Source organism: Anas acuta, chromosome 12, assembly GCF_963932015.1.
Source record: "Anas acuta chromosome 12, bAnaAcu1.1, whole genome shotgun sequence".
In the NCBI taxonomy this organism is placed as follows: Eukaryota; Metazoa; Chordata; class Aves; order Anseriformes; family Anatidae; genus Anas; species Anas acuta.
Window position 1 is genome coordinate 10,383,245 of NC_088990.1, and position 25,997 is coordinate 10,409,241.

Genomic DNA, 25,997 nt, shown 5'->3' on the forward strand with positions numbered 1-25,997 from the left:
CACATTGCTAGTGTATCTTGGGTCAAGTCCGTCATGGTTCCAGCCTCCCCAGGGCCTCACATGATTTTAGCCCTATGAGGTGGTCCCTAGCCCCCTAAAAAGCCTTGCAGTAGTCAAGGATAGCAGTGAGCCTAGTTTTTGCCAGACCTCAGGGAGCAGCAGCTGATCAGAAGAGGTGGAATGTGTTAGAACTTTATTCAGCCACGGCACTGTGGCATTTCAGATAGACTATAATAATAGGGCTGCATTTGCAGTCTTGGGGCAGGCAATTCAGAAAGCCATAGTGATAAAAGGAAGTGGATTTATGGGTAAAAAATAGCACTTCAGAAGCAGAACATGAACTGAACTAAGCCAATGAAAGAGAAATATGATTTCAGTGAAATCAGTACCTTAGGAAGGTTTTTTCTTGAAAGTCCTGAGGCGGGTCTGCTGCTCAGCTGGTGTTTCTGTGTGACACTAAGTGGAAAAAAAGAAAAACCCTTTTTTCAGATCATCTTCTAGAAATGCTATTGACTCTTGTTACAACAAAAGCAGCACAAATACCACTCTGCTAATACATACTAAGCCAGACTTAAATATGTCACTGATAGTTACTTAACAAATATTATTAGGTTTGTACTCTACGGTGGTTCAAAAGAATATTTGCTTATTTAAAACCATTTATTTTAAAACAAAGCTTTTTGTTTTCTTTCTTTCTTTCTTTTTATTCCTGGCATGATGGAGTGCAGAAAACTTTTTGCTTTCTGACCTTGGCACGTCAGCAATTTGTCATAGCAGGGAATAGCATATTTGCACTGAGTCTGCCAGCATGGATTTTCAGGGGCTGGGAGAGGCTGCTCAGTTTTAGGGCTTGGTTGCATGGTGAGGAGAATTTCATTCTGTTCTGATAATGTCCTGAGAACTGTCTATTCATGCAGTTGGGTGCTTTCTCCCTCACTATGCCCCAAAACTGTCTAATGTGATGCATGCCATTCCCAGCCCAGGCTCTGGCTCTGTGTGTCAGCTGGGCACCTTGCCTGGTTCATAGCACTTACATTCACCCTATATCATTGCAGTCTTACTTACGGTAAACACTGTCTGAAATAGCTGGCACCACCCACCGCTGGGGACAGGCGCTGGGACACGGTGTGCACGCAGCGGTGTCTCTGGGCTCTCCTGTGAGCCTCGCTGAAGTTCAGTGAAGGTGGTGAGGGAGGGCGGATTTCTGGCTTCTCAGGAGCTCTGATCAGTGTCTCTGTAAAGTGGCAGTGGCAAACCATTACGAACTCACCTGCTTTCTAAACTTCTCTCCTTGCTTTTTTTTTTTGAAGATCAGCATGGTTAAGCCCAGAGCCCTCAGCAGTAGCCTGGCACCCCCCAGCTCCAGGCCAGGGTGGGTGCAGACAAAGCACTGGCTGGCCTGCAGCTTGTTTTACCCACTTGCAAGAGGGCTACTGGGGGGAGGGGGGAAGGGGGAATGTGTCTTCTTGTAAAGCATTTAGGGATCTATGAAGAAAAAAGAATTTTCTTATAAAGGAAAAATTTCATGTAAAGAAAAATACCAGTAGCAAAATAACATCTAATTTAGGCAAAAAGGGACATTTCCTGGTGGAAAAGCAATACTCTCACACATTCTGTGTTGAAAACAGTAAGGGAATTTGGTCAAACATTTAGGCTGAAGACAAAACCATGCCTCCTCCCAAGGAGCTAGGGAGCTGCAGGATCACTAGCATGACGTCGTTCTGCTTGGTTATAAAATGCGCTGCACACCCAACTTGGCACTCAGTGTTCTCAGGTTGAGCTAAGAGCTAATGTAATGAACTCTAGGGAAGGATTTACATCAAATACTACTCTGGAATATTAAAGACAGACGGGAGCAACTTCTTACTTGAATAATTGCACACTAGCTAAATTCCTCCTTTCATTTCAAAGCCAGGCAATCACCTTCCTCACTTCCCCTCTGAAACTATACATCGCTGAGCTATTCCTCAACCTCAAGAAAAATCAATGTGATTAAAGGATGAAGTAACTTTTGTTAATTACCATGGACTGAACTAAGATTAGTTTTAGCTCTAGCAATGACTCTTGCCACTCGAGGGGGGGAGCAAGCAAACCAAGAAAGGCGAGATTCAAATTTCAAGTGTCCAGGGCTGCTTGCATTTGCTAACATAACCCCAGAGGCAGAGATGCTTGCAAACACTCCTGAACTTCCATTTGTACGTGGGAGAACAACACTGCACGCAGCAGCAATGCACTGCTCACAAGCTGCTTCAGTTAACTTATGCACTCTCCTGTCTGCGGGTACCAGTGTAAGGCTTTCAGCCAATACCGGGTATTTTCCCTTGAAGTTGTATCAGAAAAAATAAGACTGCATTGTGCTAACAGTTGTTGCAAGCAGCAAGTGTCCATTTGACTGGCAGGGTTTAGTCCCAGTGTTAGGGCTGTGTGTTTGAGGGAGATCCACAGCCTGTGCAAGCTGAGGGAAGTACTTCTAGCAAATGGCATCGGAAGAAAAATGGAAGACAAAGAAGCTGAGAGGGAAAAAATGGAAGATCAAAACATGAGAATCCTTTCCCTGGCCTGAGAAACACCTATGGTTACTCCATGAGCTGGGCTTGAAGGTGCAGGATCTCAGAGGCGTTTAGAAGCTTCAAGCCCATTTTGCTTAATGGCTCTGAATCCTCTGGCCTTTTCTAATTCAGTTGGCTTGCTTGTTAAAGAGGATGCTAACACATAACCAGACAAGATTTGCAAAGCTAAATTCACTGAGGTTTGTTTGGGAAGTGTGGGAGGAGATCCTTAAATAAGGAAAAAAAATGAAAACATGAGACACTTTGCCCTAGTAACATTCAAAGCAGGAATAAGAGAAAGCATTTAGTGGAGATACAACAAAGAAATCCTTTGCCTACAGAACCAAAGCTTCAGCAAAACAAAAAAAAAAGTACGTGAAGCACCTGGACATCCCTTTGTTCTGAACCTGTAGCACAGGCTGTGGAGGGACATGGCAGTAATTTAAAAGCTTGTTTTCTGCATCCAAACATCATGTAAGGATGAAATGCAATCCATCCCACTATCATTTAATGAGCACCCCGGGACCACTGTACCTTGGAGGCATGATGTCACACGTCAGCAGAGAGATTACTTGTTTTGAAGCTTGTGAACAGCTCTGAGACTTCATTTCGGAGTGCTCCACTCAGAGTCATGACTCAAACCCTTCTGGTCTCACAGAAGGACACAACTGGCTACAGTTTTCCTGTGCTGTCTCTGAGCATCCTGTGAGGGATTAGTAGATAGTTAATTTTATTACCCTTTCTCCTCTTTCATATAGGAAAGGCTTTGTCATTGCTTGAATTCCTTCATGTTCATGACACATTTTCTCAAGTATCGTACCAATGATGTGTCTACTGAGACAAGCAGAGACAGCTACCAAGAAAAGCACTGAAACAAAAACCAAGACATTCATTTAATTTTGGGTGATTTTTAATTTATATAGAGCCATTGGGAAAACTAGTATGAAATCCAGATTCAGACCTGTGACAAGTTGGCTACACGCAATAACTCCTTTGTAAAAGGCAGTTATTACCCAGAATTTTATACCTATCCCTTGAAGGGACCAAGATATTCATCTTGGGCAATTTGCTGAAGTACCAACTTTTTTTTTTTTTTTCTCCAGATCATAACAGCTCCAGAGTCACCTGGAAGCAACTAAATTGATAGCCAGGTTTAGCAGCAGTATTGCCTGAATAAAAACACGTAACATGAAAACCAGCTAACAATTCTGAACGGCTCATTTAATGCTCAATTGCTGAACCTTATTCAGTTTTAAAACAAGCTGTAAGATTAAAGCCCCAGAGGTGAATAAAAGAACTCTCCATTATCATGTCTACATTGGAATTTACTCTTGTATTAGCATTAAACCAAGAATAAAGGAAAAGTGTAGACTCTGTATAAGACTGTCTGAAACTGGGAATAATTTTAAACATACTCTTCCAGTTTATTTCAGTGTTCTCCCTTCCATAGTCAAGGACCATCAATACATCAGTAAACTCATGGTTCCTGTCCCCAGCAGAGCTCCATCCCTGGGTGCCAGACTGAAAAAGCAAAAGGGATGTAATCCACTGAGAGACACTCAGTGGGAAGAGAACTTGGGTGAGGATCAGGCATGCTGGTTCCAGACTTTCTTTAATTATAATCTGTCCCTGGCAACAGGAAAATTTAGATGGGCAACAGAATGAACAGAGCTGCATTCAGTGGCTGCAAATTACTGTTTTACGTTTAGTGAATTTATTGTACAGCAATACAGGCATAAATCTAGCTGATACAGAGGGCTGATTAGCACAGCTCTACACTCCAAGTAATGGCATTAAAGACGCAGTGTGAATTTCAGGGAATTAATCATATTGTTCACATCTTTTCAGTGATGATGCAGCAGGCATTTTTATAGCAGATTAACTGCTTTCACCGTTCGTTAATACAACCCAGAACAATAACTACGCTTATGAAGGAAGTTTTTTACCCCCTTCCTGAAGGCATTCTCTGGACTCATATGCTGTTACTTTTCCTCTCATATCCTCTTTGCAGCTCGTTAGTAGAGATATTGAAGGCCTGATGCAGTTTTCCTCTAAAGGAGCCAGAGTAGTTTTTTTGCCTTGAACTAGGCACAGGAGCCTGCATGCAATGGAAGAGATTAACACCAGGTGGCAAATTACAGCTGATTACAATAGATTCATGTGTATGGAGACACAGTGTAACGCTGCCAGGAAAACAACACATCTGGCAGCTAACTCACCCTCTACTTGCACGTTCCCTTTGAAAAGATAGAGTGGTTTGTTGTTGTTTGTTTGTTTTTAACCTTCAGTAATGATTGTCAAACTCCTGGAAGATCAACGAGGACCCCATACCCTCTATCCAACTATAATCACTGACATATCGGTATGGTCTGGATGTTCCTAGGCAGGGTCTGAGCCCCACCAGATTTGGCAATATACAAGCACTGATAAAATAAAGGGAATTAGGAAAGGAAATTGCCTGCTGCCCCAACACTTAACCCAGATACCAAGTAGAAAGGGAGAACATACAAACATGGTGAGGGCAGCACTGGCAGAAGGGCACAATGCAAACACAAAGAGCAGTGAGCTACAAATAGTAGCATATCATGAATATCATTAGCTAGGAGATGAAGGAGAAATACAGAAACAGGTAACACCTGGAGCGGTCACCTGTTCCTTTCTTACCTGCTTTAAGGCTCCTGCTGCTGCAGCCCCTGAACTGCTCCATCGTCCACCTCTCCTCAGCTTGTGATTCTTGAGGAATGGTTCAAAATGTCCCTTCTCTAAAATCAGTCAATTGACTCTGAACTGACAATAGTTAACAATTCCTTCAGTGCTTTTGGAGTGGCTTCCTGCCTACTGGAAAGGCTGACAGGATACTCCTTCAGTCCTTCAGTGCAATACAGCATGGCACTGCTTCTAGCTGTGTACAGTGTCTAAGTGCACAGAAGGGTTTGATGGGTTTGCCAAGGGCAGGCCACAAACAGAGGGACTTGCTAGCCATATACCACCTTTCATCACCCTTATTGCCAATCCAACCCCCTCGACTCCTCCCTTCCCCAGACAGCAGTTATTTTAAAAAGGATTTCATGCATCTGTTCATCTGCAAACTACAAAGTACGTATACATTTCAAATGAAATGGCTAGGACTTTGACACTTCTTAAAATATACATTTTATTATTTTCTGGTGTTTGCTATGAAGGTTTCATTCAAATTGTGAAGGTACACAGCCTTTACAAACTTGTTGAGTTAAAGGTTTTTGTTGGAGGTTTTATGTTCTGTTTCTTTCATGGCAGAGGAAAATACATACGCTATAAAATGTTGAAATTCATTAGATGTTTAGTATTACCTCTTCATATATGCTGTGGAATGCTTTGTAGAAATACTATATAAAATAAGGCAGACTTTGACAGGGAATTCAGTCATAAAATTTCATGGGAGAAAACAAAAAGTTCCAACATATTATTATCTTCTGTAGCCAAGGGAAGATCAGGTGGTCGTCACTGGTTTGTGGGAGAACTACTGCAGTTCTGGTGCTCAGACAGTATACATTTCTTGTTTATTCTACTATTCTCAAGTGAGACCTTTGCAATAAAACTTATTTTAATTAACATAAATCAGACAATATTTAAACATACACATCTATCCTTACAGTGCAATAAAAATGTATCATTGTATAGTATTTTGTATTTGCATTATGAAAATAAAAGGTCTGTACATCAATTAAATGTATATTAATGAGTATGAATCATGTAAATTTGTAATGCATCTAAAGTTGGCTTTGGCTTTTAAGTATTTATAAATTCATAGAAAATATTGAACATCTAACAAAATAAATAAAACATATCATTTTAATCATAGATGCTAACGATCAACCTCAAAAATTCTTGTGTTATTTTTTACATTTGCTACTAAATTTCTTAAAGAGAACTCACTTTCAGTAGTGCTCAGAAGTGAATGATTGCACCTTCTGTGATGTGAAAAAATAGAGTACATCTATTTTTCATAGATCAAAAATTCCTTCATGGAGAGTTGCATTTTAAATGTCTGATTGTTCTACGTAACTGTCTTAAGTGCTTATAAAAAGCATGTAGCTTTCTCATAAAAGCTGTGAGTCACTATTAATAGATATTTCTTTTTCACTTGCGGAATTGAGGATTATGCAAAATCTTCTGGTGAATGTCCTTTTTTATGAGAATTCTTCAAGGTCTTCCAGCTTCACATACTGGTATGAAGATAGCACAAAAACATGTTCACTAATGAACCCTCTTCAGTACGAGTACTGCAGCAATCCAGTGTAATTCCACTTGACAGGCTTATTTCATTGGAGTCCACACATGGTAGTTTGTGGAAGTCAACTGCTGACCTCATGTTCTCTTGAATTTGAAAGTTCCCCAAGTGCACGGGCTAGCCTTACTGTAATACTGAAGAGACCAAAACAAATCTCAAATCACATGAACAAAAGTGAGCTTGAATAAATATGCATCTGGTTAGTAAATTACACACCATAGTCTAATTGCTATTCTGGTGGTGGTGGTCGAAGGCTCCGCAGCTTCCTTTCATCTAGTCCTTTCCAGTATTTAAAGTTATTATCCAGATGCTGCATCAAATTTGGCAGGTCTGCAAATGCTAGGGAAGAAAGGGCAGAGTGTATTTAGTTTGCAGAATTGGAACAGTCACATGATTCTGTCTGCTTAAATATCACTTGAAATGTCTGGGCAACTGTGTTAAGTAGGAAAGCTTAAATCTGTCATACTGATACTTGAAATGTTTCTGGCTTTATAGCTCTCATCACTCATGTATCTTCCCAGGCTACTGAGAACAATTCTGTGAGTCTATTTAATACTAGTAATGCAAGCACCAGCAAAGGGGCGCAGTTTTGCAGGAGGGGCATAACTAATTATGCCTGTAATTATCCTACTTTATCAAATCTCAGTCACATGTCATGATCTGGCATTCAGGAGAGTCACATTTCTGACCACTTTTACCACGGAGGCAGCACTTGGAAGGAAATAGCTGCTCCCCCAAGCAGTTTCCAGACTGTAGAAATTTGTCTTGAAGAGTAACTGATATTAACACAGACAAAATGATTATGCCCAAAGTGCTATCAAAGAGAATGTGTTCTGTTCTCCATTTATAGAGAAGCAAGTTTAAAAAAAAAAAGAAAGTTAAACTCTGTCTGAAACTAATATATTAAAGAGAAGCCATGAGAATATAGTTTGTAGCAGTATCAAAATACTTTTAAGCAATAATGACACTACTAAGCTTACTTGAACTGTAGAAATCTTCCTTTTTCTCCCATTTTCTTTAGGAGCCAAAAGAAAGCAATTTTATATCACAGTACTTTCAAATGTTTACAAAATGCTTCTGGTTAGGAAATACAGCAGAGTTTCACTTACCGTCCCAGGCATCAAACATATCAGTGATGAAGTAATCGATGAACGATATTTGTGACTTGGGGATGCTGCAAGTATTTCTGTCAAAAACTGGCATCACAACTGGTAAACCTTGTCTCTTTTCTTCATCAGTCTGCAAAGAACACTCTTGTGATTATTCTACGACACATTACATTAACGGCTTCTTTTAGCAGCAGATTGTTTGACACTGACTAGATCATGCAACTGCTAAATAAACAGAGAAACCTCAAGAAATCTGAAGCAGCAGCAATTAATCTTAAGCACCTACTTGCACAGGTTTCAGCCAACGGTAGCTGAATAGTGCCTTCCAGTGTTTTGCACAAAGTGACATTTATCATCTGCATTTACACACAAAGCCATCCCTAAGTTACACCATGCACTACTAATTGAAGTTATGACTGCTTCAGAGCTAAAACACACATATCCATGGTCAGACACTAATGGAAGAGCATTCTGTGCAAATAAGAGTTAGCAAAGTATCTTCTTTTTTTCTTCCCCCCCCCCCCCCCCCCAATTGAGGTACCAAGATCCAGTTTCAGTATTTGGTCTATCATCAGTAATAAAAACCTTCTTCGACATGGTTTACTAAGGTCTTAGAGTATTTTTTGGAGTGAGTGCTGCTCCCATGCTAACACTAGAACCTCACGATCCTATTCTTGAGACATATTGGGTATTTAGAGGCCCCCTTCCTCTGCCTTGTGATGGGAACACATGCAAGCAAAATGCACACACACACACAAAAAAAAAAACAACCTCCAAACTGAACAACTTAAAGGCTTAAGTTTTTCAAAAACTGCATTGTAGTCTTGAAGAATTTGCATTGTAGATGTCAACTTTCTTCTGTCTGAAGGTATCTAGTAGTGGCATGAGTAATATCCCATCATTTCAGATTAAAACAACCAGTATTTTTCAGATTGCTTAATGCACTCTTAGATGTTTTGAAACATTGGCAGTATATGCACACTTCTCTTTGCTTTTACAGAGATGCTCACATGTAATGTCAGCAGCCCTTTTTAGCTGTCTTACCTGTGCAAAGTACTCCTCAGAGATGCGTCCAGCCCACTCTATACATTGCTCTATGGGTCTGCATGGATTGGAAATGTCTGCACACTTTATCAACATGCGTTTGATAAGGATACGGTTTTCAGGAGACGTGAGAACAGTTTTGATTGATTCTCCATCACCATTATTCTGTAACATTTGAGAATTAAAAACAATCCATTAACAAAAAACTGTTATCTGTTAGTCAAAAGCTTTCTGCATTGGGAATGTCTTCAGCAGATCCTATAGGGATCGGTCCTGTTACTGACTGTCATATTTGATGTCCAGCTGAATTTATAGGGGGATTATGAAAGTTAGCCACAGCTCTGAGCTAGCACTGGACTCGTTTCTGGATCCATTCACTGTATTTGTGACATCTCTTGGGCATCTTTGGGCAAGTCACCTAATCCCTCTATGTCTTACGTGCCTCTAAAAGTGTGGAGAGGATCCATTTATCACTGCATAGTTAGTGACGAGCACTATGTAGGCAGAAAAAGGTAATTCTCTGCTAAAATGCAAGGATTAATAGACGTGCACATTAACAGTGGAATAGCTGGTTTAACAAAAAAAGAACTGACACGACATGCACAGTCGTCCTCTGCATGCAAAGCTCACCAGCATGAGCATTGATCATTATGACAGTGCCGCTGCCATTAGGAGAGCCAGATCCCACACTGCCTCTCAGGCGTGCTCCTCGTTCTCTTCCACTGCAGCCACGTGAGCCCATCAGTCTCTGACCTGACTGGGCATTTTGCTTTCTGAGAGTTTATTGGTATTAAAGCAATATATTAAAACCATGCTTCTGAACACAGCCTCATCTTTCCTCTGCAAGTCTAGGAAAGGTTTCAGCCCACACACGGCTTATATTTGGTTCCCAGGCTGCACATACAAGCACGTCAACAGTACTCTATATTTGGAGGCAGCATACAGCTAATATGAGTAAAGGTTCCAAAGATCCAGATTGGAAGCTATTTTCTGTGGAGCTCTGATAAGTGAGTTTCCAAAGAACAGACATTCAGGATTAAAATATCTTAAAAATCACATCTAAGGGCCTTATTATTACCTGACTCTTTCAGGATGAGTAGGTACAGAAATTTATAAAGACTCATCTTCTACTTGGAAAAAAAATATTGTGAAGCAAGGAACATACTAGACTTCCCTAGCACTCAACAAGGTTTTGGTCTACAGACAATGCAATGAAGGAGTCACAGGGATAGTAGCAAGAACAATAAGCCACCAGTTTCTGCAGCACTTTGCACAAAGAGGGAGATACTAGCCAGCTTCTACAAAGCAGCAGAAACATTCTGATCTTTTATTAGGACATATTTTTCAGAAGAAAGTTCTTCTGAGGAAGAAAGTTCTTTCTGAAGGAAGAATATAATAATTATTAGATTATTAATTGTCATTTGGTAGACTACTGGTTCAGAAACATCAGCTCCACAATTCCTACTGAAATGAGACTCTCAAACCAATTCTTTTCCCTCATTTTTAGATATGCTGAAGGGAAAGTACAGGGGAAACAAAGTGAGTTGCATACATCTCCAAATGCATAGAAACATGAGGCAAGAGAAAGTCAACATAAAGTAAAGAGGCTCTAGAAACAAAAGCTATGAGTAAAAACTAAGCTCTGAAAATGATTAGAGATCATTCAGCTAAGGGTAGTAGAGAATATCCTCCTAGGTAAACCACCAGGAATCGAGAAAGGATGTTTGCTTCCGTGATCCGTTCAAACCAAGGGCACAGCTCTACTTGCTGGATGCGGATGTCTTGGGAATAAAATGTGCTAACTGTGCTTAGTCCCAGCATCCTGCTCAGAGTGCAGAGGTGTCTCTGCATGTCAGATGTTGGCTTCCTGTCATAGGCTTAGGTGACATCATGAAGGGAAATGGGAGGATAAAGGATGCTGGAGCTGGAAAGGATTTTTTTCAGTTTATGAAACAAAAGAAGAAAGGAAACAAACAGAGCAGCTTCTCAGCATGGCTCTTTGAACAAATATGTACAAAAATAATAAATAAAAAAAAAATAATAAGTGGAACTGTCCCATTTGGAACACACGGTTGGCAGCTCAGCCTGCAAACATTACACTGAGTCACAGCCACGACTGGAAATCGGGCCAGGAAACACACGCTGCCGCTGCAACCAGATATACGACCAGACTTGAAAGGGGATCTGTCAGTGTTGTTCTGCTAGTAACAAGCACAGCAAATGATTGGTTTCACCCACTCACACATTACAGGCCTTTTAATAGGAACCTGCTGAACTGAGAAACTCCCAGCTAGAAGGAAAACATTTTGCTTCTTGATTTCAATACAAATTATATAGCCTTTGTCTTTCCACCCACTTTTGGGCAGAATTTGCTATAAATCACAAATACTTTGTGGGGCAGGTTATTTCTCTGCAGCCCCTGGCCCTCAAGGGCAGAATCAAACTTAGTTTGATTTCTGTATGTCACTGTCCTTATTTTTACTGCCTGACTGTACAGGCCCAGGTAGCAGCAGCCATCCAGCTCTCTGTAACAGGCGAGATGAGTGTGGCTCTTTGGACAGACACTGCTGCTCAGAAAGTTGCCCCCTGGTTCTCCTCCGAGTCTCTTCCTCTCTCTGGGAACAGGCCCCCAGAGAGGCTGTGCCTTCTGCATCCCTGACAGCTGTAAACACGAGCCTCTTCGAAGCAGTTCTGTAGGTAAAATTACTCCTGCTTAGTGGATGGGCTAGATAATCTCTTGAGTTCACCCCTGCCCCGTTCTCTACATTGCATCCCCTACTTCACAGGTTTCTGCAGCTCCTCTTAGTCCTCCGTCCTCATCACAACAGCCATTATATCCTCCTTGCTTCTGGCAGATATACCCATTACTCATCCTCCTTTCTTCCCCCATCTACTCCCTTTCTATTCCTTTTCTTTCTGACCGGAGAATAGCTCCTTAGTGTGCCTACATGCCAGGGGAAACTGGGGGCTGAGCAGGGCTGCAGTATGGTAGCACTGGGATGATACTGGATGGTAACACTGCAGACTGTTGTGTACAGAAAGAGAAGTGCCCTAGCTTTTCCTGGCTAGCTCACTTACTTGTAATCTACAAAGAATTACTCCCCCTTCTTTTTCTCTTGTTTGTTACAATCAAGAAACTGAGCAGCAAAACATTTACCCTTACAATTTTCCATCCATTTTTCTGGCTTTATGTTTCCATTAAACAATCCTGAAACAAAAAATGTTTATCCAGCATCCAAATATATGTATTAGCATGCTATTTCTTACAACCGTTCAACAACAACAACAAATCTACATCTACAGCTATGGTTGTAGGTTAGCCTGCAGACTGATACTCCACACTGAAAGATTTTGTTTAATACTGTCCATGATTGCCAACTGAAATTGTTTGGTTGAAGTTTCCCCACCAGGTGTCTGCCTTAGGCAGATTTTTTTTTTCTTGCAAATTGCAGTTAAAAATGACTTGGTGGCTTCTAAATATGAGATTGGGGAAATAAGGTCTTCATGCTCATGTTAAGAATTACTGCTGTTTCTCACATCTTCATGAATGAGGACCTGGAATTCAGTTAGAGGAATGGTTTTGGGTTAAGCCAGTCACCATCTCTGAAAAGCTGCTGGACGTGTTACAAACTTTGGGGGAAAAAAAAAAAAGTGGTTTGTATATGTTCAATAGGGATTGCTGGAGCCTGGGTCTGAACAAGACTCTTGCTGCAACTGTAGTTCTTGGCTATGCCGGAGCAGACACTGTCCAAATCCAGGTTTTATAACTAAGAACAGGGAGCCTCTCTCTCCCTTACTTGCAGTAAACAAAACCTGCAGAAAAACAGAAGCAGGGAAAAGGAGGTTGTTGCCTGCTTTGAATGCAAAAATGGAGAAGGGAACAAGTAGAATGGCATAAAAATCCTGGGAGCTGTGAAAGAGAGAGTAGAGTAGCAAGCCAACACCGTTGGAAGAGGGGAGGAAGACTGAAACAGGAAAGATTTGGTGAGTGTGAGAACTAGTGCAGGGAAAAGGAGGAGGAAGAGAGGCAGAGCCAGTGAGAAGCCAAGGAGCAAAATGGTGGGTGAGAACTGAAAAGGGCATGACAAGACAGTGGGCAGTGAAAGAACTCAAAGAAGTCAAAGAAGAGTCAGTGAAAACAGAATCTGAAGATAGAATTAAGGCCTGAATGCACTGTAATAGGCACATAAACGGAGCCGCTACATTGAAGAGATGGTAGTCCTTCCATTTGGTAACCTCTGACAACTTTAAGCATGTTTTTTTACTATCCTTCCTTTATTTGTGAGAGATAGGAGACCAACTGTGATAACAAAGGCTTAGCTATTAAATGATGAATCTAAGAACAAACACGCACAAACTAGTTTTGGTCTTCTCTAGGTGCTGATAGCAGTGAGCAGCCACTTGAAGTGTAGGCATGCCCTAGGTGGTGAACAACTACACAAGGTCCAACACAGCACCCACAGAAGTCAACAATATTTGTCTGTGACTTTAAAGCCTTCTGCGACGTGGAGCTGTCTGGGAAAAATACTTCACAGCCACAGAATTAACAGCCTTTCTCCTAGTTTAGTCAGTAAAAACCAGTATCCTACTGGGACTTTGGCTCCACGTTCATGTAGTTCTCATTAGCATCTCTGGGTGCCAAGAACAAAGCTAATTCTAGCACATACTCTTGTGGACAAAGGTACTTTCCTCCAATTAAGCTCCAGTTTGCTTCTGATGGGTGAGGAACAAGATCTGTCCCTCTCCCGCATTCTGATAATAAAAAAGACTGCCCTCCCCCACTGCACACAACAGTCACAAATGTGGCTTTCTAAAAAAAACATTGTAAGAAAACACAGAAAACCATTACAGCTCCTGCAGGACATTGCCACCGTTGCAAACTTTATTATAACCATTTCTGAAAATCTTCTCTTTGCAAAAACCATTCCAACAAAATTATACGCTGCTCTTACTGGCAAAAAAAAATCTGCTGGTTGAAGCTGTTACTGAAACTAGTGTGGTTTTTTAGAATGAGCTCCTAACAGGCAATTTCATTGTGTCCATGGGGTTCCAGATGGCTATTGATTATGTCTATATGATACATAATGCCACCATGATCTATTTTAAAGATTAAAAAAGAAAGTAGGCAGAAAACCCATGAATGCTGCCAGGCAGCAGTGAAAGCTGAGGGCCCTGATTTCCACACTGTGCCATATGGCAGTCAGTATACCTGCCCTTATGCTGCACCACCAGTGGTTCCCGTTGGGAGGGAGGGAGTAATTCAGCTTCTGTCCTGAGACAAATCTTGGCCCCTTTGCAGAAATGGCCAAAAAGAATGCAAGGTCTTGCTGCTAGCACTCTCTCCACCAGAGTGACTGGGTTCATCAAAATGACATTTTTAACAGGAACATATACAGGCTTCTGGTCCCCAGTACATGGCTGGTTCTCATAAAACATCATAGTGCTGCAATATTAATAGGAACCACGTGAGTCCCACTCATCCTCAAAATGGGTGATGATGACATTAAGTAGATGGGTATTGAAACCCAGAGGTGAAAGACACATTTCTAACCTCTCTTTCTCCATGTTTCTCATGAACTTTCTCAGAATACCACATGGAGATTTCCTACTGCCAACAGTTCCCAGTCCCTGCTTATTTATTTTAAGGAAGATTTGCAGTGTTGCTTACCCCATTTTCTTCTAGCGCTGCCAAGGGTTTATTAATGCTGTTGACAAACTTGTTGACATGCTCAAAGTGCTTTGTCATTTCTGTTGCTAAGACCATGTCAATAATGGCTTGGCGAAGGGTTCGATACTCATTCCTGTTTAAAGAAGGAAACAATTAAGAATGTTGGCTGGTTCACAAAGGGCTGCTTGCTAAAACAACTCTAACAAAAATGCTAAAGACCATTTGTGCTGCTGAGAGGTGCGAGGGGAAGAAAGAATAGTAAGAAAGGCTTGGGTAGCTACATCTATGCTGGATGAAGTACCCTTTGGTGCACAGAGACATATATGCTAGAGGCATGACTGGATCTCTGGGAGAAACAGTGTAAGAGCTGTGCAGAAGCAGAGGCACCAGCTACTCAGGAGGGCTGCCAGGACACATCACACCGGTGTGTTCCCAAGGCTTTTAGCACAGACACTCAACCACAGCTCAAGCTCCCGCCAAGTTTTCAGCAATACTTTTCAGCTGTATCTTGAATGAGCCAAGGCAGTGGTCATCCTCACCCTAAATGTATTTCCTGTTCTGTGCTGGAAGGAGAAGAGCAGGTCCTTCACTATCCTTCCCATTGCAAGAAGACATTTAATGTTTTAGTGATTCTTCCTGACTCTTTCCATCTTTGTTCTACCCAGCAAACATACATCCACTCATCCATAGTTTATCTTCAGTGTCCAAGAATACAAAATAGGACTTTGGTAACGTCAGGATTTACACTGTAAGCTCCTTAGACAAGGTCTGTCTTTTTATTCACAGGAGGAACTGAAACCATGGAAAGACTCCTAAGCCTGTGCGGGCCAGCAGAAGTATCGTACTGTTTTAGAAGCAAACTTTCACAAAGGCTACATACAGTTATCCACAAGGCATGCTCTCCTCTAGGATGCTTGTTTGCATTATCTTGTACTACTCAGAAGAAACTGAGAGATGTTAGTGGGCAGACAGGGACCCTGTGTTTAAGCTTACCTTTCCATGTTTTTAAATATATTGCATTTGTCATCCCGGGTGGTGAGCTGGAAAGCCAGGGCAGCATGATGGCTCTCCAGCACTGCGGTGTCATTGTAGAGAATTGCTAGCTCACTGCCAGCATTGCACAGGAAAGAATTTGTTCTTCCTGGGTGATCCACGTCATGGACTGTGGCAGCAATAAGTGCGGCAACCTCATCAATCGGATCCAAAGTTTGCTGGAAATAGAAAGATGCTTAGTTTTCCTGGCAGACTCATTAGAAACCCTACTCTGTCCATAAAGGTTAAGCCAAGTTGCTAAGGGAGAAAAGCCAGAACTCTGCAGATCAGTAAGGGTCAGATGTTCTAGACAGAGCAATGGAAAATTCATTATAAGCTTCATTGAACACTGCATGACTTTTTAAGTCATTTTGTTCCTCTTGAATTTTGCCTTAGCCACACCTTTCACAAAGCACATCAAATTAAATAAATGCGAAGTAATAAATTAGTTTGTGTTTTCTAACAACACATGAACCACCTTCACTTGAGTTAGGGAAATACCCTTGGAAAAAAAAATGAACACTGCTAAAAATAATTATATTTCCACCAGACTCCTTCATTTCTTTTGGAAACTGAATGTGTCCTAATCATATTCCACTTATGTGCTGGCTAGGTTTGTGATTTGTAAAGAGTATTTCACATACATCCAGTTCTATAATACTGTCCTGAGGCTACAGCTAATATGAGTTCTGTGAAGAATTCTTGATGGTTTATATCCATGGAAAAATTATGTGACACTGTTCTATGCTTGCTGTATCAGATTCAGATTCTTCTACCATGCTGCACTCCATGTTTTCTGTCTACTGACACTGGTCATTGCTTTATGTCTAGTTACAATTACCCTGTAAGAAAACACAAAACTATTTGATTTTTAAGGTTTTATACTCTAAATTTTAATACTGTACTAATAGGAGAAAAAGCACTAAGGATCTCAGAAAACTTTATTGTATGCTTCTTGAAACTAACCTTTATGCTGTGTTTATGCTGTGCTTTTTGTGAAGGACCATAAATACAAAACACTTATGTTAAAATTTTTAATAAAACGAAAGAGACATGAGCAGAATTGTTCCCTGATGAATCTAGATGCAGGACAGATAATTTCCAGTTCAATTAGCTTGAGTTAATGTCCACATTTTTTACTGACTTTGATTGTACCATTCACAATGGTCAGACTTTTCACTCATACTTTTTCACTCAGTAGAAAAGACTGTGCATACCTTATTTCACCGTGTGAAATTAATGCAGTGACTTTGATGGAGCAAGGATATTATTCAGTGAGGACTGCAAAAAGGTTCTTGTGGAGAAAAAGAAAAGGCAAAGAAGTATTTCTACCCTAGGTTCATAGTTACCATTGTCTGAAATACTATCTCCTGTGTGTTAAGTTCTTCCTTCTTTCTTTCAGCTGCTGCTCATGGGATTCTAATTTTGAGGTATAAAGTTAGGGGAGAGGGATTTTAGAACAAGTTCTCCTGGGAGGGCCACACTGATCTCTGTCTGGCTGAGAAAGACTTGTGCAGATGGAAAGTGGCAAGAAACTGGAGAATACTTGACCTGTAGGGCCACAGCAATGTATCTCATGCTTATTTCCTGAGTGTGACATAACAAACTTCAAAGGGATTTACAGTACCTTTACCTCTGACTTCAGGTCAAGGATTCTAACTTTGTTGTGTTAACTCCTATGGCACAGAAGTGGAAATGATTCTGAGAATACTGCTTTAACTTGGGAGCCAGAAAGTTTTCCCAGACAAGAACTGAGTTCAATTTACTAAAAAAAAATCTTTGTGTGATTCTGAGTGGCAGAATCTGGCCTTCTGTATTTAACTTAAGTTGAACTCTGGACAACACAAAAGCAGCTGGGCTGTAAATCTGAGAAGATAAAGAGAGAATCTTGAACTTTGATTCTACTCCTTCTTCTGTTGCAACATTTTTTTTTTTCTTTTGCTATGCCTACAGAGGAATGGAAATAACATTTTTGAAAAGGAGGAGGCAGTCATGCTTCTGTGGCATTGAAATGATTCCAGATCTTGTCTGTTTTTCATAGATGTTCTTGGGAAGACCAGTTAAACCTCTGGCAAATAAGGGACTGCAAATATCCTGTGAAGTTCTATTCCCACTTGGCATATGGTATCTGTGAGTCAGCCTCTGGAGAGCACACTAATAAGCTGCAGCTCCAGGTTAAGGGACTTACTACAATTTTAATGAGCTGTCAGAAGCTTGTTTACAATCACAAATGTCTCAGCCGAGTGCCCATCACTAGCACTATCCTTAGGCAGGCCAATTCATGGTAGGAATTTCTATCTAAAAATGCAACTCAGAAATACGTACTGCCACTCCACTGCGTACACATGCAAGCACTGTTTTAATTCCCCTTCTCACACTCCAGTCTGCCCTCTGGGTGTGTGAGAACAAACGCTGCTCTGATTTATTCTGCTTGTCAGAGGCTCTAATACACCACTGGGCATTATGGTACAAGGAACTTCAACAACTAATCTGTTTCAACACTCTTCTCCAATGCAGTCTCTTTAAGCCTCAGGGCATCTCGTCTAGTGGGTAATACAGCTTTGGAAGTACCAAAAATATTTTATGGCCTATATTGTCCTGGGAATCTTTTGCAAAAAGGCATAAGAAATGATGATTGATTAAATCTGTATGTGTGGGGACCATCACAAAAATAGTGTCATTAGCTCATCTATATGAGAAAAATTAACTATACCAGGAATTTTTGTTTTAGAAGGAGGCTCTCTTATTCTCATCAAGTATAGCTCAATTCCTGTAATACTAGTATCCATTCTTCCACATATACTACACAACAGATCCTAGAACTTGTGTAAAGCAACCCAGTTCTTTGACCTCAGAGCTGCCACGTGGGTCAGCACTAAGTAGACATATGGGTCTTGGCATCTTTTCTGAGAGGTCTTGCTTTAATCCCACCTATACTTCCCACCTATGCTGTTTCTTAGAAATGTGGACTCACCTTTACTCTTTCTTTAGACAAGAAATAAGCAGTGGCATGTAGCACGTCTGCCGAATGAGTAGAATTATGATAGGAGTTGGAGGAATGGTAGTTAGCTTCAATAACTTGTAACCACGACCTCAGAGTTGATTCTGAGCAGTTTAGGAATTCACAGATTCCAAAGCGAGCAAATATTTTGAGACCTAGATAAACCAAGGGCCTGTGAAGAAAAACAAACACAAAGTTTTAAAACAAATGAGGTTGAAAGCACATTACATAATGTGAATAGTATGAATCTATACTTTTTTTTTTTTTTTTTTTTTTAACTAAAGACGTGTCAGGTCAGTATACAGACTTGCTTGTTTCAGAATTGCAATCCAGATCTGTAGAAACCTTCCTATCATGTGCCAACTCTCAGAATATGCCAGTTCCTCACACAATCAGGAATATTAAGCAGGCTCTATATTTATGCTGTATTCCATGTAGCAGCACTTTGGGGCTTGGGGAAACTATGCTGGGTAAATGTAGACAGCAGCTAAAATGAGATAAATTAGTATGTACTGAACACAGAACATTTGAGGAGGGAGGTAATCTTACTACTGCCAGTTTCCTAAACTAGCTTGTTTACAGTTAGATTAAGTATATCTATACTATATATTGCTGCAATCAGTATTCTTTCTGCTCTGCAGAGCTGCTCCATTTCTTTCACACACCCCACTTGAAGGTTTCCATTGCTCATTGATTTTGTATGCAATAGAGGATGAGATATGGAAGCATTCTGGAAGTAAATGAAAACAGGTGCTGGCTGGGATTTCACTAAAGTGAGATCTCCCTGACTGCTAGATCGTTAATACCACATGTACCACTGCCAAAGATCTCTCCAGGTTTCTGTGTCAGGGAACCGCAATGTCTACTGTAGTAGGCTTAGACTTAATGAATTATCTTGGCTTACTACCATATGTCTGCTTGGGCTTGAAGACAGTATTAATAACATATTCATGGTTGTGATTCATTGAAGATCACCTTAATTCCCTTAATAAATGAATTGCTTTTATTTAACAGCAGCAGGAGGCAATCCTAATTATAATACCGTTAGGCAACAAAACACCTCCTTCGTCCTCCCGTGGCCTCTTCAAGTCAATAAGAAAAGATAAACCTGTCTGGTCATCTCATACATGTTACCTGGGATATTTAATTCTTTTAGTTACTGCAATGTGCATATTAAAAATTGTAAATCACACTGACTACATTAACTTTATTTTTCAATTACGGTATCCATAATACTTCATCAGAAATAAAAATATGGAAAAAAGAACCTAAAATAATGGTGCAAATTTCTTTACTTACAAAGAAATTTAAAGTTGGATCACTTTAAGGAAGAAAAAAATTCTGAATGTTTTCCACCTTTTTGACTCAAAAAACATTGCCTAAAATTAAAGTGTGTATGTGTTAATTAAATACCTTAGTATCTTGCTTAGACATTGTTTTTAAATATCTTTCAAAGCTCTCATGGACCTGGGATTTTGATGGGGGCTTAAGACAGTCAATTTCATTGCAGAATCTAGCCTTCAAATTACAATCTCACAGAAGCTTTAAGCTAAGAGAAACCACGACACATGAAACTAGACCCTGAGGAGAATTTTTGATAGGCATCAGGAAATAAAATCAATGATTTAAACAAAAAGATTGATTTACAATCATAGTGGGAGCATTTGCTAATGAAGTACAGACTATCAAAACTTTTGGAAATGCCTGTGATGGAAATTGGTATGCTTTACTTTTTATCAGTAAATATTTCAGTTAATCTTATACATAAAATGTAGCCTGCTAAATTGATAGAATAAAGAAATTCTTTTGATCCCAGAAATGAGAATTCTGCTGAAAAGCTGTATTTGAACTGTCCAGGAACAAAAAAATACCCAATTACATAAAGAGAACATAAATCATGATCTATAAAAACTGATTAAATTAGGACCAGTGTGTTGACTCTGTGTGTAGCTGCACATAATTTGAATTTGAATCCCCACAAGATAACAATTTGATTGATAGAACTTTTCTATTTTCAAAAACAGAAAAGAAAGGCTTGTAAAATGATGTTTCTTTGTTATTATACCATATCAAAGATACATAATTTTCGCTTACATCAACTGGGAATCTGCAGGAAAGAACATATGATGAAACAAAAATATATAATCGGTTCATACACAATGAGAAAATTTCAAACATTTGACTTTGAAAATATAAGTAATTCCATTTGAAAAGCAAAGGTAGAGAAATTGAAGAGCTGATTACAGGATGACATTTAAGTCAATTTTCAGCAACTTGAATTTATGAGCCCTTGAGTTTACTGACCTTTTATGGGTGGCAGCCTCAAGTTCAAAAATATCAAAATCCCAGTGTTCTTCATTTTCCATTGCCTGTGTTATCCGTGGGGGTATGTCATTGAGGGAGATTGGAGAGATCAAACTGCCAGCGACCTGATGAGTTTCTGTTGAAGAATATACTTGCAGATCACTATTAATAACCTCAAGATACACTACTATTTCTTACAAAGTTTCTTTTCTGTACAAATGCCTAGCAGGTCTCATTTCTGTATAGTTCAGTAATGTGCAGAAAAATGTTTATAAATAAAAATAAAGTAAAAACAATGTTCATAAAAAGAACAACTGATCACTCTGCATATTTCTTAAAATTTTTAATATGCTAACGTTTAATGAAGTGCCAAATTAAGACTTACGTTTTGCTGACAGTATGTATTCATTCCCTGATAATCTTCGCAAACCATCCTGTTCAATGAAAGTTGAGAATTAAATGCAGGGTATTGTAAAAGAGGTCTATACAATGATGACAACAAATAGCACGATGACATTAGAGAACCCTGATTACAACATATCATAGTCATCAAAGCTGCCTCTGCTATATCTGTGTGCACTATTAACATTTGCTTGTTTTACATACAGCTCATTATGGATGAGAAACTGCAAGAGGTGGGATACAATATGAACTTTGATAGGTGCAAACTTGAGTATCTCAGGTGCAGATAGAAGTCTGGAATTACAGCTTCACATCCACCCTTGTTTGGACAACACAGACACCAGGTCTGGGTGTATGCCACAAACCAGACACCATATGTCTGTATACTTCCCTTCAACAAGCAAAGGTGGGTGGTGGGAGGGCACGGATGGAGACATGGTTCTGCTCTCCTCCCCCGGTATTGACAGATCAGGTCACCTCAGCAGCATAAGAATCTTGTGATTTGTTGCTGGGATTACAGAGCAACAAATTACTCTGGGCTTCCCTTCTATCAAAGAACGTATGCTTGTGTATTCTCCAGCTCAGTGCGTCCTAGGTGTAATTCTGGCATGATGCCTAATGTGAAAACTCAGCCAAAGGATTAAAACTAACTGAATGATCCATTTAATATTTACCTTTCTGCTCATAATTCTAAATTCTGTGGCCCAAATTCTGCCTCCTCTTTTGATGTATACAGACTGTTAGTTACCACACATCAATGTTTACATCAATGTCATGATGTAAAAAAAAATGGTTATAAAAAAAAAATCAGTCTTTCTGAATGTACCTCCCTATGCTATGTACCCAAAGCATGGCTGAGGTAAATGTGGATGCTGTACCTGAACATGCAATGCCTACACGTACAGGAACTGTTACAACTCATTTTTATTTTTCAAATTTGGAAGCAAATTAGTCTGAAGTTCTGCGATATAAAGGAAATGGAGCACTACCACTCTAATTGGCTCAGTGACTCTTCAATAGCACTGCTATGAAACAAGGATTTGGTACACCAGATGCTGTGAATCCTTTAGAATCAAAGATTATTTTTTTAGGAGTTGAAATAGTAGGTGTAATTGTATCCGGAAAATCCATCTTTGAACTCCAAATGCCCTTCCCATCATGAATTCTGTGTAAGAGTTCAAATCCAATAACCTACTGCTTGTTCCCTACAACTCAGATATAGCTTCTGAACATGAAATGGAATAATAAGATTCTGGTTCCCTTTGCTGGAAAAAATATTTCTCCCAGATCATTTTAAAACTCAGCATATACCATATACCCTGAAATGGGTTTTTTCAGCTTTTCAATTGCTCCATAAAATAGCCTTTGTTTTATATTCAGGAAGGATTTTGTATTTTGTAATTTTGTTACCTGCATGTTCTGGGACCATGGACTGAATTACAAGCAGAATACAAATGTATGTAAAGAACACACAAGCTACAAAAAGGAGTACCCAGCTAAGTTTATGGACAGCAGCAGGAGAAAAGATTCACTTTGAGACTCTAATACATTGCCATTCCAACAATATTTTTATGGTTAATGTAAAGATATATTTTGTTTCCTGTGCTAGTAAATTCAAGCCTGTAGGAACCATTCTGATCCTCTGGAATTCTTGAAGTCTCACATATGTTTCTCCTGATTAGACATTTGCTATATTATTGTACAAGGCAACAATATATTTAAACTGTTTCAAGACTTTAATGGATACTGCAAAGTTGTTGTGAGCATGAAATTGTAATAGCCCAGAGACATCTCTGACAAGCTTGCATTTTGTGAGCCTTTTGCACCCAACACACTGTCTTCTTTTTTTCCTGAGGTAGCCTTTTATATGCAATCTACAGACTAATGGGAACACATATCCTGGAGGCACAGGTAACATTCAACCAAGTTCATCTAGTTATCATCAGGAGGGCCACACTCCAGACTCTGAAGGTTTGAGTTCAATTCTTTGCTTTGCTTCATGCCCTTTGTTCAATTTTGGGTACAATGCTTCTTTTTCTAATATCCCTGTTCCTTTCTAGATAACGTAATAATATATGCTGCCTCCTCCAGTCCTTTTTTTTGCCTTATTTATTTAAATTATGAGTTCTGTGGAGCATGATTTTGTTTTCACGTGAACGTTAGTGTTCTTAGCTCGAAGCACTGATCTTTCTGAGTCTCTAAATATTCGAATATAATCTAAGAAATAGCAACTCAAAAGTATTTTCCATTCTTCTGTAAACCCATACTTCTTATTTATATACTTTTTATACAGTCCATTCTAATCTTAATTAATAAATATACATGTCTAGCTGTCTTTCCTTCTTCCTCTCCCATCTATGTATTTCTAAAATGATACACCTTGGAAAAAAGTGTTTTTACTTCCCACTTCTAGTGAAACTTATGCTTGAAAGGGACTGGTCATTTTTATTCTAGAGCTACATTAATAAAAGGGGTGGGAAGAAAACACAAAAAGAAGTGAGCAGTTTTTCATGAAAATTTGGCATTTTTAGGCAAAGCATCTGCCAGATAATAAAGATCAGGTAACCAGGAACATCAGGCAGCAAAACATCAATAGCCGTTTGTAGCAGTATATACTTACTGTCATCAACCCTCCAACAAGGTCGCTTGTATGTGGATCCTCATCTTTTGTTCCCAGTTGTGGAGAGTACAATTCAGTGGTTCTTAATATCTCCAAAACTCGGTCTAAAGCTTCTGCAACTGGCATTGGACTGCTTTCTTGTGCAGCATTGATGATGTTTATTACCTAGTTTAACATCAGACAATTTGAATTTAGAAGTAATTTAAGAAAGAACCAACACTCTCATCAATTATTACGAAAAACTCACAGCAATTAAATCAGATCTAAAACTTTAATCCACATGTGGGGAATAAAAGTGAAAGGGATGTTAACAAAACACTGACATTTACGATTACCTTTAGGAACAAGATAACAGCCTTAAAGACAGCAGCCTTATTAATACTTTCCTGTTCAAGGCACAGCCCCCAAATGACTCTGAATGGATTCAGTGTAACCTTGTTCCATTTGCCTCTGCCACTTTATAGAAGAGGTGATTTTTGACAAATCCTTGAATGGTTTCAGAAGGCAGTTTATAATGCGTAAGTAAGAAGGAGGAACTCCAGTCTCCTCCTCCACAAAGGCAAGAATCCTTCAAAAAGATCATGCTGTGGCTGGCCACAGGGAGGGCACTCTGCTACACAGCCTTGGGAGGACTCAGTTCAAAGCATCTGTTTTTTGGAGCTCCATCAGTGGTCTGGTAGAAGGGGGGAAGAAGTTACACTGGAGGCCAACACTGCCTTGCTCCTCAGTCTAGACGCTTTGTTGGAGCCTTGGGTTGTGGTATTCCAGTACAGCACAACTGACAGTAGCCAGCAACAGTTGCACATTACCTTGGTAATAGGTGCTTCAATAGTCATGGAATGTATCCTGGCCATAGAAGAGTGCCTCCTTTGTGAGCTGCCTGCATGGGAAACAAAGCAGAATTAGTATCCTGAATCCAGTGACATGGCAGGACAGGTTTCAGCCAAGAAATCTAGATTCATTTTGTGAACTGCTTACCCTGCTGTGCCCTTCACAAGTGATCTACTGTAAAATGCATACACATGCTTGTTATGCTCAGGACACACAGGTGCAAAAAGATGCCTGCTGAACCATTGCTATCCAGATAAGAGATAAGTAGCTGTAACAGCCTGGCAAAATCATTGCTTTGTTTTTGTATTTGAACTGATTAAAATATTTAAGGAAATACTGAGTTAAAAGACTATACGGATGTGTGTGTGCGTAAACTGGCAGGCACATGTAGGTAACAATTGCATTTAGGTTATTATAAGATACAAATACTTTTTCTGACTGGTTCAACATGACAAGTCATAATGAGTCAGCTACCATGCTGAGGTAAATCAGTGAAGCTCTTATGAAGTGAAGAAAGCTATGCCAAATTAAAATAGCAGAAGTTCTGGCCCCTCATTTATTGAAAAATAAAAAAGAAAAAGAAAAAGTTTTATTTCAGTTAGCAATTCTGGTTTTGTAGAGAAAAGGCCCAAAAGGGATTTTTCTATATAATTATGTTGTGTTCCTATAAAATACAGACAGATCTCTGTTACTTCATACTGAACACCTATTTCCAAAAAGAATCAATGCTATTCTTGTCATACTGGGGCATGATAGTATACTCATTGCCACAGACCTCCTCCCATGTTTCACTAGTGCATGCTCCCTAGACTGTAATGATCCATGCTTTAGCAGAGCCATGCAAGTATCAGGAAAAGTTTTCAATATGTGATTCATCTATCAAGGTCGGGGTGCTATGATGAAATACAGCACAAAACAGTGACAAGAAAACAAAACTCGTAAGAAAATTCACATCATATATTTATCGAGAGAAGAGGTAAGAAATGCAGTAATTTGTTAGGTTTAGAGTCTGCGATTTGTAGTTGAAAGTACTGCTATTGAATCTCCTAAGGTCTTCCATGCAGGATGATAGATGATAGCCTTCCATTCTTCAGTGGTTCAAGAAAATGGGGCTGTTGTTCACAGGCGAATGACTTGCTGTTTTTTTTAGTATATGTATATACACAT

The 25,997-nt window shown here is 39.7% G+C and overlaps 1 protein-coding gene across 9 annotated transcripts in view; it reads right to left on the minus strand.

The window, feature by feature from the left end:
* Positions 1-25,997, minus strand: part of LOC137863315 (high affinity cAMP-specific and IBMX-insensitive 3',5'-cyclic phosphodiesterase 8A-like) — a 175,041-nt gene that overhangs the window by 5,605 nt on the left and 143,439 nt on the right. For 7 of the 9 annotated variants that reach the window (XM_068696363.1, XM_068696362.1, XM_068696364.1 and 4 more), the window contains 12 exons: positions 24,809-24,879; positions 24,000-24,164; positions 21,363-21,411; positions 20,978-21,113; positions 18,647-18,845; positions 15,634-15,851; positions 14,641-14,773; positions 8,973-9,137; positions 7,929-8,058; positions 3,084-7,158; positions 1,066-1,234; positions 390-456 (listed from right to left, as the gene is read on the minus strand). In XM_068696363.1, the coding sequence (XP_068552464.1) occupies positions 7,049-7,158; positions 7,929-8,058; positions 8,973-9,137; positions 14,641-14,773; positions 15,634-15,851; positions 18,647-18,845; positions 20,978-21,113; positions 21,363-21,411; positions 24,000-24,164; positions 24,809-24,879 (1,376 nt within the window). In that variant the 3' untranslated portion in view covers positions 390-456; positions 1,066-1,234; positions 3,084-7,048. The remainder of the gene's footprint in view (positions 1-389; positions 457-1,065; positions 1,235-3,083; positions 7,159-7,928; positions 8,059-8,972; positions 9,138-14,640; positions 14,774-15,633; positions 15,852-18,646; positions 18,846-20,977; positions 21,114-21,362; positions 21,412-23,999; positions 24,165-24,808; positions 24,880-25,997) is intronic. The other 2 variants (XM_068696359.1, XM_068696357.1) reach the window with 2 other exon arrangements.